Source organism: Opisthocomus hoazin, chromosome 25 (genome assembly GCF_030867145.1).
Source record: "Opisthocomus hoazin isolate bOpiHoa1 chromosome 25, bOpiHoa1.hap1, whole genome shotgun sequence".
NCBI classification, from domain to species: Eukaryota; Metazoa; Chordata; class Aves; order Opisthocomiformes; family Opisthocomidae; genus Opisthocomus; species Opisthocomus hoazin.
The window spans coordinates 4751993-4764037 of record NC_134438.1 but is presented as its reverse complement, the minus strand read 5'-3'; the positions used below and the strand labels follow the sequence as shown (position 1 = coordinate 4764037).

At 66.5% G+C, this 12045-nt stretch overlaps 1 protein-coding gene across 3 annotated transcripts in view; it reads right to left on the bottom strand.

Moving 5' to 3' along the window:
• Positions 1–4345: 4345 nt before the first annotated feature.
• NAV1 (neuron navigator 1) overlaps positions 4346–12045 on the bottom strand; it is an 80618-nt gene continuing 72918 nt past the window's right edge. For all 3 annotated transcript variants that reach the window (XM_075442784.1, XM_075442785.1, XM_075442786.1), the window contains 10 exons: positions 11775–11872; positions 11564–11659; positions 11239–11398; positions 10905–11140; positions 10652–10806; positions 10376–10447; positions 9923–10119; positions 9297–9415; positions 8888–9085; positions 4346–8304 (listed from right to left, as the gene is read on the bottom strand). In XM_075442784.1, the coding sequence (XP_075298899.1) occupies positions 8209–8304; positions 8888–9085; positions 9297–9415; positions 9923–10119; positions 10376–10447; positions 10652–10806; positions 10905–11140; positions 11239–11398; positions 11564–11659; positions 11775–11872 (1427 nt within the window). In that variant the 3' untranslated portion in view covers positions 4346–8208. The remainder of the gene's footprint in view (positions 8305–8887; positions 9086–9296; positions 9416–9922; positions 10120–10375; positions 10448–10651; positions 10807–10904; positions 11141–11238; positions 11399–11563; positions 11660–11774; positions 11873–12045) is intronic.

Sequence of the window (12045 nt, the reverse complement as noted above, 5' to 3'; positions counted from 1 at the left end):
TCCGCGCAGCTCCGCCCACCGCCGGCAGGCCCCGCCCACCTCAGACAGGCCCCGCCCATGGCCCCGCCCGCTGGCCTGGCTCTCGCCCCGCCCCTCCCTCCGCGGGGGGGGGGGAGGAGGGGGCTCCCCGCGGCTCCTGCGGGCGCGGCCCCACCCACGGGGGTCTCCTCGCGCCCGTTGGAGCCCAGCGGGCACCCCCGGCGGCGTGACGTCACAGCGGTGACCTCACACCAAGCACACCTCATCGGGGTGACCCCACGCCAGTGACCCCACACCGGGAACCCCTCATCGGGGTGACCTCATACTGGTGACCCCACACCAGTGATCTCACACCAGTGACCTCAGACTGGTGACCCCACACCAGGCACCCCCTCATCAGGGTGACCCCCACAGTGGTGACCTCACACCGGTGACCTCACAGCAAGCACACCTCATCAGGGTGACCTCATACCGGTGACCTCACTCTGAGCACCTTCCATTGGGGTGACCTCACACCAGTGACCTCAGACCGGTGACCTCAGACCAGTGACCCCACAGTAGGCACCCCTCATCAGGGTGACCCCACACCAGTGACCTCACACCAGTGACCTCAGATCGGTGACACCCCACCAGGCACCCCTCATCAGGGTGACTCCACACCAGTGACCTCACACCAGTGACCTCACACCAGTGACCTCAGATCGGTGACACCCCACCAGGCACCCCTCATCAGGGTGACTCCACACCAGTGACCTCACACCAGTGACCTCACACCAGTGGCCTCACGCCAAGCACACTCACTGGGGTGATGTCACACCAGTGACCTCACACTCGTCACCCCTCATCAGGGTGACCTCATACCAGTCACCTCACAACCCCTCAGCTGTCACTTCAAACTGGTCGCCCCCCATCAGTCACCTCGCACAGTCACCCCACACCTCCCACCCCACACTGGTCACACCTTCTCCATCGCCTCGGACTGGGCACCCCTCGTCGGGGTCACCTCGCACTGGTCACCTCCCATCGGTGTCACCTCATACTGGTCACCTCACACTGGTCACCCCTTCTCCATCGCCTCATACTGGTCACCCGTCGTTGGGGTCACCTCGCGCTGGTCTCCTCACACCCCCCACCCCCCACCAGTCACCCTGCACCCACGACTTCACACCCACTGCCTGGCCCTGGTCACCCCTCATCGATCACTTCACACCCACCCCCTCCCACTGGGCACCCCACACCAGTCACCTCGTACTGGTCACCCCAACATGGTGGCCCTCCATCAGTAACGTCACCTTGCCCTGGTCCCCGCACACCCGTGGCACCGCACTGGTCACCCCTCAGAGGTCCCCACACTGCTGTCACCTTGCGCCGGTCACCCCAACATGGTGGCCCTCCGTCACCCCCGTCCCCTTGCCCACGTGGAGCTGCTCACGCCAGCCACCCCCTGCCAGCCACCGCTCCCCTCGCCCGCACCCGCCACGGCTGCCGCCACCCCCGACACCCAGGAGAGCAGGGCTTCAGCGGGTGGGCAGTGCCCCCCCCATCCCTCGCGCTCCTGGGGACCCCGCGCCCAGTTTGGGGTCAAAATCGCAAGAAGCGGCCGACGGGAGCCCAGCACGGGGATGGCAGCGGCGCTGGGTCGGCCTCGCCGTGGGGGTCCCTGGGGCCCCCCTGGCTCCCGCAGCTGAGCCGGGGACAGGGAGCCTGCAGGGTCCCCCCAAACCCACCCCCTCGCAGGTCCCCCGCCTCCACCCCGGCATCTCCCTGGGACACCCGAGCCGTGGCGGGACGTGGCGGGTGGCTCTGGCTGTGACCGATGTCCCCGCGTCCCCACCGCGGCCTCAACGAGCCGGCGCTGCTCGTTAGTTAAACCCAACCACAGGTTTGCCAGCACCACCGAGGCTGTTCCATCTCGGGGGGGTGGGCCGGGGGTCCGCGGGCGCTGCTGCTGTGAGCGATGGCGCCTGGGGCAGGGAGGGGGACCCTGCATCACCCAAAGCCACCCCACGCCCCAGGCCCCCCAGCACCCCCTGGGCACCGGGTGCATCCCTGGGTGCGATGTGGCTGCTCCCCCCCCCAAAACTGCGCTGAGCTGGAGGGGCGGGGGGCGAGGGGGGCCCGTTCGGTGGGTGAGGAACCGGCCGGGTGGCTGCGGCCGGAGAGCGACAGTCGATGTCTCCATGCCCAAATGGAAACCAGTAACGAGCAGAGTCCCGCAAGGGTCCGTACTGGGACCAAGACTGTTTAATACCTTCATCAGCAACATGGAGAGCGGGGCTGGGCGCACCCTCAGCCGTCTGTGGAGGACACCCAGCTGCGCGGGGAGGTCGGCGCAGGGCGCTGGGGGGATGGGATGCCACCCCCAGGGACCAGGACGGGTTGAGGAGCCGGCAGGTGCAAAGCTCATCAAGGTCAACGAGACCAAGTGCAAGGTCGTGTGCCTGGGTCAAGGTGACCCGCACTGTCAGAACAGGCTGAGGGAGGGAGGGAGAGAAGGACGGACGCATGGATGGTCAGATGGATGGATGGATGGATGGACGGACGGATGGATGGACAGACGGATGGATGGATGGATGGATGGATGGATGGATGGATGGATGGATGGATGGACAGATGGACGGATGGATGAATGGATGGATGGATGGATGGACAGACGGATGGACGGATGGACGAATGGATAGATGGACGGATGGATGGATGGATGGATGGACAGACGGATGGATGGACGGATGGACGGATGGATGGATGGATGGATGGACAGACGGATGGACGGATGGACGAATGGATAGATGGACGGATGGATGGATGGATGGATGGACAGACGGATGGATGGACGGATGGACGGATGGATGGATGGATGGATGGACGGACGGACAGACGGATGGATGGATGGATGGATGGATGGATGGATGGATGGATGGATGGACGGACAGATGGATGGATGGATGGATGGACGGCCAGATGGATGCATGGAGAGCAGCCCTGCAGAGCAGGACTTGGGGGTACTGGTGGGTGACAAATCAGGCATGACCCGGCAATGTGCGCTTGCAGCCCAGAAAACCAGTCGTACCCTGGCTGCCTCACAAGCCATGTGGCTTCTCCCCCTCTGTCCCGCTCTGCTGAGACCCCCCGGGAGCCCTGCGTCCAGCTCTGGAGCCCTCAGCACAGGACAGAGCTGGAGCTGTGGGAGCGGGGCCAGAGGAGGCCCCAGCAATGATGTGAGGGCTGGAGCCCCTCTGCTGGGAGGAAAGGTTGGGAGAGCTGGGGCTGGGCAGCCTGGGGAAGGGAAGGCTGCGGGGAGACCTGAGAGCAGCTGCCAGGGCCTGGAGGGGCTGCGAGAGAGCTGGAGAGGGGCTGGGACAAGGGCAAGGGGTGACAGGACAAGGGATGATGGCTTCAGGCTGAAAGAGGGGAGATTTAGATTAGATATAAGGAAGAAATCCTTCACTCTGAGGAGTCTGGCCCTGTCCTCCTGACCCCCACCCTGCAGATATTTAGAGGCATTTCTAAGGTCCCCTCTCAGCCTTCACTTCTCCAGGCTGAACAAGCCCAGCTCCCTCAGCCTCTCCTCGTAGGAGAGATGCTCCAGTCCCCTCCTCATCCTCGCAGCCCTGACATCGCTGTGGATGAGGGGCCATGGCTCCCCAGCTCCCGTCCCGCTCTCCAGGTTCGGGACTGCGCGCACGGTGATGGACTGATGGGAACTCGCTCTCCGGACGGGAGCGTGGGAACTGCCCTCTCCCGGCCCTGCCTCGGCCGCTGCGGCCGCTGCACCTCGCCACGTCCCCGCCATTCATCGACGGATCCTGCAGCATCCGTCCGCGCTCCGGCACCGCTCGCTCCGGAGCGGGAAGCAGCTTTCAAGCCACCGCGGGGAGGAGCGGGATCTGCTCTCGGCTGGCACCCCCAGCCTTGTCCTCCCCCCGCAGAGCACCCCCATCCCGCGCCTGTCCCCCGGCCCTGGAGACGCGGGGTGGCATCCGTCACCACCGCGTCCCCTTCGAGGGGGAGACGAGGACCAGCCCCGGCGAGGTGAAAAGGGCCCAGGGGGTCGCCCCCCGCCCCAAGCCCCCCACCGCTCCCTGCACCCTCCGGGTAGATCCGACCCTCCCGCAGAGCCGCCGGGACTCCGAGCCGGGAGCGTTTCGGCACCCTCCAGCCCGCGCAGGAGCGCGGCCTCCAACGAGCCGTCCCCGGCCGACAAAACCGCTCCCAGCACCCTGCCAAGCAGCCCCGGTCTCGGACAGGAGGGTCCGGACAAAGCCCCCTCCCCGGGCTCCGGGCGACCGCCGAGGGCAGGGCTGGAGGCGCAGGACGAGCGGCAGGGCCCCGCGCGTCACCCGGACAGAGGAGCAGCAGCCGGGCGGGACAGGAGATCACTTTATTGAACCCAAAGGTGTGGGACAGACGACCGAGAAGAGACATGCCGGGTGGTGCGGGCAGCGTGGGCAGCAGGAGCTGACTTGGTGCAGGGCTGGATTTGTTTCTGTCTTTCGGAATATCCTCAAGCCTTTTCCTGGCTTCCTTTGACGCTTCTTTTAAAATTTCTTTGAAGTAAAAACCACCGATCACGGAAAGAGTCCAGATGGTGTCGTTGCCTCTGATTGTTCCCGCAGCTATGTACAACGTGGGCTTGGGTCTCAACAGCAGGTATAAAACGGAGCGAGTTTACAAACTTGGAGGAGGCAAGGAAAAAGCAAAGACAGACAGGCGAGAGCAGTAGAAATCTGGACCAAAATCTTCAAGAGAAATTTAAAAAGTGCTATAAAACCCCTCGGCAGGAATACCATGCAGTTAAGAAACACAAAACCCAGTCAATTACACAGATCATCTAAAAGAGGAATTTGTCCAGTTCGTCTTTTATTTAATTAAAAAAACGTTGTTTGTTTTTAATAGAAAAAAGCTAAAATTGTAAGGTTCAGGCCACCGGGCAGCAGCAGCTCGAGGGGACGGCGCTGGCGTTCCCCAGCTCCAGCCCCCAGGAGGGCTCCTGGCACTCCCCGGGGCCACGGGCACCTTCGGGGGCAACCGGCACCTCTGGAGGGGGCAGGCACCCTTGGGGGTGACGGGCTCCTCGGGGGGTCACAGACATCCTTGGGGGGCAACAGGAACCCCTGGAGGGGTGACAGGCTCCTCTGGGGGCAACAGCAGGCACCCCTGGGGTGATGGACACCCTCGGGGCAGCAGGCACCTCCAGAGGTGACGGGCACCCTTGGGAGGTGACGGGCTCCTGTGGGGGTCGCAGACATCCTCGGGGGTCAACAGGCACCCTTGGGGGGCAACAGGCACCCTTGGGGTGATGGACACCTTCAGGGCAGCAGGCACCTTCAGGGGTGACGGGCTCCTGTGGGGGTCAGAGACACCCTTTGGGGCGGTGGGCACCCTCGGGGGTGGCAGGCACCATCAGGGATGATGGGCACCCTTGGGGGTGACAGGTTCCTTTGGGGGTCGCAGGCACCCGCGGGCTTCTTGGGTACCTTGGGGAGGTGACGGGCTCCTGTGGGGTGACAGGCACCCCGGGGCGGGGGTGGATGAGTCACTGCCATCCTCGGCTCAGCTCCCCTGGGGATGGAGGGGCTCAGCCCAGACGCCGGCAGCCCGGGGGGACGCTCGGTCCCTGGGCCCCCCAGGAAGCCACCATGCTTGGGGCCACCACACTTGGGGTGCTCGGTGTAAGCCAGGAGGAACCCATCAGGGAAAGCCCCCCGATCCCAGCCATCGCCAGTCCCCCCCTGGGATTCCTCCTGCCCCACACCTCGGCGTGCCGCTCGCCGACGCCGTGGGGCCGGGGCAGCCCCGCGCTGGGGCAGACCCCGGGACGGGGGCTGGGGGACGCCAGCAGCGCAGCCCCGGGCCAGCCGGTGACGGGGACGCTTTGGTCAACGTTTCGGTGGCTCCATGGGGCGCTGGAGAAGGCGGTGAGGCCCAGCCAAGGGCGCCCGTGGGCCGTGCGAAGGGAGAGGGGTGCGTGAGCCCCCTCCACCCGCAGACTCCTCCGAGCACCCCGGCGCGGGGCAGCCCCCGAAGGTGCCGGAGCCCCGAGGGGGGCTGGAGGGGAGAGTCGGATCCCACCGCCGGCCTCGAACGGCTGCCGAGCCGGTGTCTCGTACAATCAGCAAAGAAGTCAGCACAGCACAGTCATCACAGAGTACCAAAAAAAACCAAAAACCAACCCAAAAAAGACAGAGGCGCAGGGCCGGGCCCCACCAGCTCCCGCAGGGCGTTCGATGACCGATCTATTTACAGCGAGTCCTCAGCCGACGGCGGCAACACCAGAGAAGGAGAACAGAAAGCCCTAGCGTCCAAGCCAGCGTGGGGTGGGAGCTCCCTGCGCGGAGGGGCCGGGCTGGCCGGCCGCCGGGACAGCGGGGACGCAGCCGGGAGGCTGCCGGACAGACGGAGAAGTGAGCACCATGGCCGGCCCCGGCGAGACGCGCGGCCAAGAGAGCACCAAGGGCAGAGGCGGCAGCACCGGTGGCCTTGGAGGCGATGGCCGTGTTGGGTGGGGGGTGAGGTGTCCCTGAAGGCCACACCAGCGCCAGCATGGGGCGGATGAGGGCGCCTGGTCCCCAGCATGGTGGTGCTGGGACGAGGAGGGTCCGGGGTCACCGCTCCCCAAAAGGCTCCCCAGGGCCGCGGCTGCGTGCAGGAGCCGAGCTGGGCCATGGCAGAGGGCAGGAGCGGGGCTCAGCGCCCCGGGGGCTGGGACAGAGGTGCTGGCTCGCAGGGCTCCCCGCAGCCAGGCGCTGCGGCCGGCGAGCGAGGGGGATGGAGGCAGCAGCCCCACCGTGGCCGTGCCAGCGCCAGCACCAGCCCCTCCAGCCCAGCCCAGCCCAGCCCAGTTGGCTTCAGGAATCGTCCCAGCCCAGCCAAGCTGGCTTCGGGGACCATCCCAGCCCAACGAAGGTGGCTTTGGGGACCGTCCCAGGGCCCTGGCGCAGTTGCCAGCCCCACGTGCCCCCTCCCCACACGGCGGGGGTTAAGGCATGGCGGCAGCACCAGGGCTGATCCCCTCCGTGCCCGAGCCTCGCTGGTGACGCTGCGCAGCGATGACCGACGCGGGGCACGGCGAGACCCTGCCAGGGCGCAGGCAGGCCAGGGGCCTTGGGGAGCCAGCGGCGCGGGGCCTGCCCCCAGGCACGGCTCACCAACCCACGCCCGGCAGCAGCGGGGCCGGGGGGCACGCTGTGCCCCCCAGCAGGCGTCTGCCCGCCCGGGGATGGGGCAGCAGCGGCCCCCCCAGGCCTGGGCCTCGGGCAGTGCCGGTACCGTGGGGAGGGGAGGCCCTGGGGGAGCCCCGTCCCCAGGGCCAGACACTGCCTTGTGCTTTGGGGAGGGGGGAGCCGCCGGGCGAGGGGCTGCTCGGGGAGCGTCCTGCTGCCACCGGCTGCCAAGTCCCCTCTCAGCCCAGCTGCGAGGCCCCGGGCGGTGGGTTCAGGGACTGGAGATCGTCCAGTGAGCACCAGTTTCGTGACAGAGGTGGTCTGAGTGGTGGAACCAACAGCTGCAAAAGAAACCACAGGGGAAGGGAGCTGCGTACTGGGGAGCGGTGAGCACCGGGCCACGGGCTCCAGGCCAGGAGAGCGAAGAACCAGAGCAAAAAAGGGACCAAAGCAAAGTCTGGACTTGGCCAAAGGAAAATGGGAGGGGGGGGGGAAACAAAATAAAATAACCAAGGCAGGGTTTATTGGGCTGTCCTGGTCGCAGCGGCTGCCGCGCGGGTGAAACGGGGACGTGCAAAGGCAGCAGCGAGAGCCGCTCTCCTCCTCGGCTCCCCGCAGCCGCCGCGCTCTCGTCGCCTGCCCTCGGCTACGCCTGCGCTCTCGTCCTGCGGCCACACGCTCCTCCCGTGCCCCCCAGCTTCGGCCCAGGTGGCTCCCGCGGGGTCCCTGCCCCACGCAGGGGCCTGCCTGCAGCTCCCGGGAGCGGGGGCTCGGCCGCGCCGGTCACCCTGGCCCCAGAGCCCGAGAGTTTGCAAGAGAGACAGAAAAAACTAAGAAGAGAAACCAGGATTCTCCTACCCCCAGCGTCGGGAGGGGAGACGGCACCTCGCGCTCTCCCACGGATGAGCCGAGCTTCCCCACGCTCCGCCGGGACGTGCCGGAGCCCCGGTCCTCTCCGCTCGCTGGCCAGCCCCGCGCTCCGGGATACCAAAGGAAAAGGAGAGCAGCCCGGCGGGAGCGGCGGCTGGCGGCGGCTCCGCGGCGCCTGGGCCGGCATGTCCGGGCCTCACAGAGTCGACTGCAGGTCGGGATCCACCATGGTCTCGCGGTCCGGAGATTCGATGTAGTTGGCGGCTTCCTGGAGCTTCAGCAGCATGGCCATCTGCAGGGAGAGGAGCGTGGCACCCAGCCCGAGCGGGCGGGAGGTCCGCGTACGCCCTCCCGGCCAAACCAGCCACCCCCAGAAGCTCCTCAGAGGGTCAAGCGGAGCGCAGAGGCGCTGCAGACTCTCTCCCCGTCACCAGGGTCCGGCCTCGGGCACAGCCGGGATGCTCAAGGCTGAGCACGCCGCGGCGGGGCGGGGGGACAGGCCCCGGCGCATCCGCTCCGCCACCCAGCAGCCTGCCGGCAGCCTCGCCAGGTGACACGCCGGGACACGCGTGTGCGGGCCGCAGGCTGCGCGTGCCCGCGCGTGGCTGCGTGTGCAGACACGACGCCTCGCGGAGTGCCACGCCGCGCCCGCCCGCCGGCACGTCACTGCGCGCCTCGGCGTGCAGCCCGCCCGCCGGTGCCGCCATTCGCACCCACCGCTCCTCCCAGGAGCACAAAACGGTTCTGCACCCCCAGGTCAGGGGTTTTTACACCGAAAAGCAACTGGGAAAGCGAAGTGCAGCTCCACCCGGCTCTCCCCCCGCCACCACGACCGCCCGGCCCACCCCCCGGCGCCCGGTGCTGCAGGGCCGTACCAGAGGGTCCGCGTCCAGGGAGCTGGGCGTCGTGTCTTTGACGGTGCGCTCCTCGGGAGGGGAAACGGTGCTGTGGGGCCCGACGGTGGGGGGGGGCAGGTGGTACAGCTTGGACTGGTCCTGCTGCGCTGACGGCCAGGGCAGGGTGTCCCGCACCCACTCCACGGGGTCCTCCCAGGCTGCCTTCTGCCCGTGGACCTGCAGGGAGGGAGCAGGCGGCAGCTGCCTCTTCTGCACGCGCCGGAGCTGGTGACACGGCGCCTCGAGCCTCCCAGGACAGCAGGGACAGGGACTGACAGGGATGGCGCCTGTGCCCAAAATCCCCCTCCCCGCCCCATCAGACTGCTGCATCAGCCTGTCCCCAAGCACCACCGGCTTGCGTCCCCACACGCCAGGCAGCTCTGGGTACCTTGAGCCCATCTTTCGCCCCCTCCTGCAGGTAAGGGATGATGGAGTTGTTCCACAGGTCGATGAACCAGGTCCGGAAATCATCGATTCCAACGGGGCAGGACAGGAAGAAGCAGGGACCTACGGGGGGCAGAAAGCAGAGAGTGAAAACGGGAGCGGGTCCCCCTGCCCCAGTCGCTGGCCCCGGGGCAGCACAGCAGGGTGCCCTGGGCTCGACCACCTCCTGGGAGCGGAGCCTGGGCAGCGTCCGCCTGACACACGCGGGCAGGAAGCACGTTCCCAGGCAAGGAATGGGACACCCACGTTCGACCTAGCCACCCCCAAAAAGCACGGCGAGGCAAAAGGAAACCTGTCTGAAAACACGGCTCCTCCACGCCCAAGGAAGGGTGCCAGGCAGACAGGCAACCTCGGCTGACACCACCGTGACGCCCTCCCACGGGGCACGGGAACAAATGCCACCCAGGGAAGGACAACACTGGTGCCCATCACCCACCCTCGGTTGTGTGGGACTGGGGGACACGGGGTGGCGCAGCGGCTCCCCAAGCTCTTTGGGAGGGTTTTTGCCCCAATCTTTGGGGGCTCCCACCAGCGTGAGGTAGAGGAGGGAGGTGTGTGGCAAGGCCGTACCGATGAGGAAGTCGGAGGTGCTGTGTTTCTCCAGGAAGGTGTGCAAGTGGTACCAGAGCTTGGGCACCCAGTCCAGCACACGCAGCAGCTCCTCCTTGTTGGCGTTGATGTCCGTGTCCGACTCCAGCAGCTTCCGCCGCAGGTAGCGCACCAGGAAGCCGTTGGCCGGCTCCACGTTGTTGGAGAAGGTCAGCATCCTGGGGGAAAGACACGGGTGTTCAGGGCTGGGTCTCCACACAAGCTACCCTGCTCCCCAGGACCCTCAGGGGACCTCCTAGCATCCCCCACACTGCATGTGCCCAAGGTTGGGGCATTCCTTGTGGGACTTGGAGCTCGGTCCTTATCAGGGTCTCCAAGAACAGGACGTGTCCCCAGGATTGCCCAGGGGCAGGGGTGATGGCCTGTACCCCCGCAACCCCACAGGGATGGTCCCCAGGGACGCACAAATCCCACCTGAAGCTGAGATGGAGGCCATGGTTTGGGGTCATCTTCACAGGCTGGTTGGTGGTCCCAATGACGTAGGGGCTGAGTGAGTGACAGAGAGAGACAGCACCCATGAGACAAAGCACCCTGCACCACCCCAGCCCGTGGCAGAGCTGATCCAAGCACAACAGACACATGCAGCTGCGCAGCCCCATCTCCACGAGCCCAGGGACCTCGCCGAGAGCAGCGGGGAGCACGCGTGTGCCCGGGAGACTGCGCCGGAGGAGGGGGCCGTGGGGCTCTCACCATTTGTGGTACTTGCAGGTGAGCGCGCCGTTGACGAGCTCGCTGATGGAGCCCGCCTCGCTGAGGTCGTCCAGGAGGATCACCAGCGGCACGTCCGCCGTGCCCGTCTCCCGGTCGATCTGGTTGGCCAGGTTGGAGAGGTACAGCTGCAGGTCCTGCAACGAGTGTCACACGGGGGGCCGCGGCATGGCTGCCAACAGGGACCGCAGCACCCGAGCCAACAAGGAGGCTGGTGGCTGCTGCCCGCCCTCACCTTGCAGGACTGCTGGTGCATGTTGAAGGTGCTGACGATGCCCTCGGTGACGTCCCGGCCCGAGCGCTCCACCAGGTACTCGGCCAGGCGGTTGGTCAGGTAGGTCTTGCCGGTGCCGCTGGGTCCCGAGAGGATGAGCCGCCGGTGCTTCAGCAGGAGGCTGATGTAATGCTGCATCATGGGCTTGGGGATGAGCGTCTCGAACACCAGGCTGTCCACACACTTCTCCTTCAAGCCTGCAGGCAGGGGAGGGCTGAGGGCCCTGCTCATACCCCACGGCACCGCGAGGCAGAGGGAAGACGGGACAGCGACGGAGCCGCTCCGCCGCACTGACCTTTGAGCGTCACGACGATGCTGGTCAGGCCCCGGCGGCACAGCGGCAGCTCTGGCGGCTCCGTGTCCAGGATTCGCTTGATGTGGCTGATGCTGTAGCCGTAGACGGACTCAGTGCTGAGCCCCAGCGTGGAAGCAGGATCCATCTTGGTGATGTAATCCTACGAGGACAAGGACGGAGCTGTCAGTGACACTGAGGGCTGGCAGGGAGCAGTGGTGCTCAGCAGCTCCTGGAGACCCCGGTAAGGACCTGGGTCAAGGATCATCAGGCATGGTGGAGCAGCGTAAAATGGTGGCTCTCCAAAGCAGAGTCCTAGTGTTCCTACCTTAAAGACCTGGCAGACAGCCTCATCCAGCATCTTCCAGTCCACCTTCCCGCTCACCTTGGTCCAGCCCAGAAAAAACTCCTGCTGCTTGAGGTCCTAGGAGCCAAGGCAGATGTGTGCAGGTTGGAGCCCCGTATCCAGGCATCCTCTGCCCCTCGTCCAGGGCCACAGAACTGCGACAGGTCAGGCTCCCCACACTGTCCACACCTACCCCCTTGATGATGTGCTGGGGTGGCATGCGCACCACGATCCGCAGCATCAGCTCGTCCTTCTGGGCGCCAGCGCTGACGGCATCCATGGGGGACACATCTAGGGACGGAGCAGTGAGGCTGTGTCCGCAGGCAGAGCTGAGCCACCGGGCCTGCCCGTCCCCAGCCCGAGCCAAACCCTGCCGTGGCAGAGCGTGGCACTGGCCGCACGACGGATCCCCGCGCACGGCTGCCTCCAGGCGAGCAGCAGCATGTTCCCACCAGCTGCCCCTT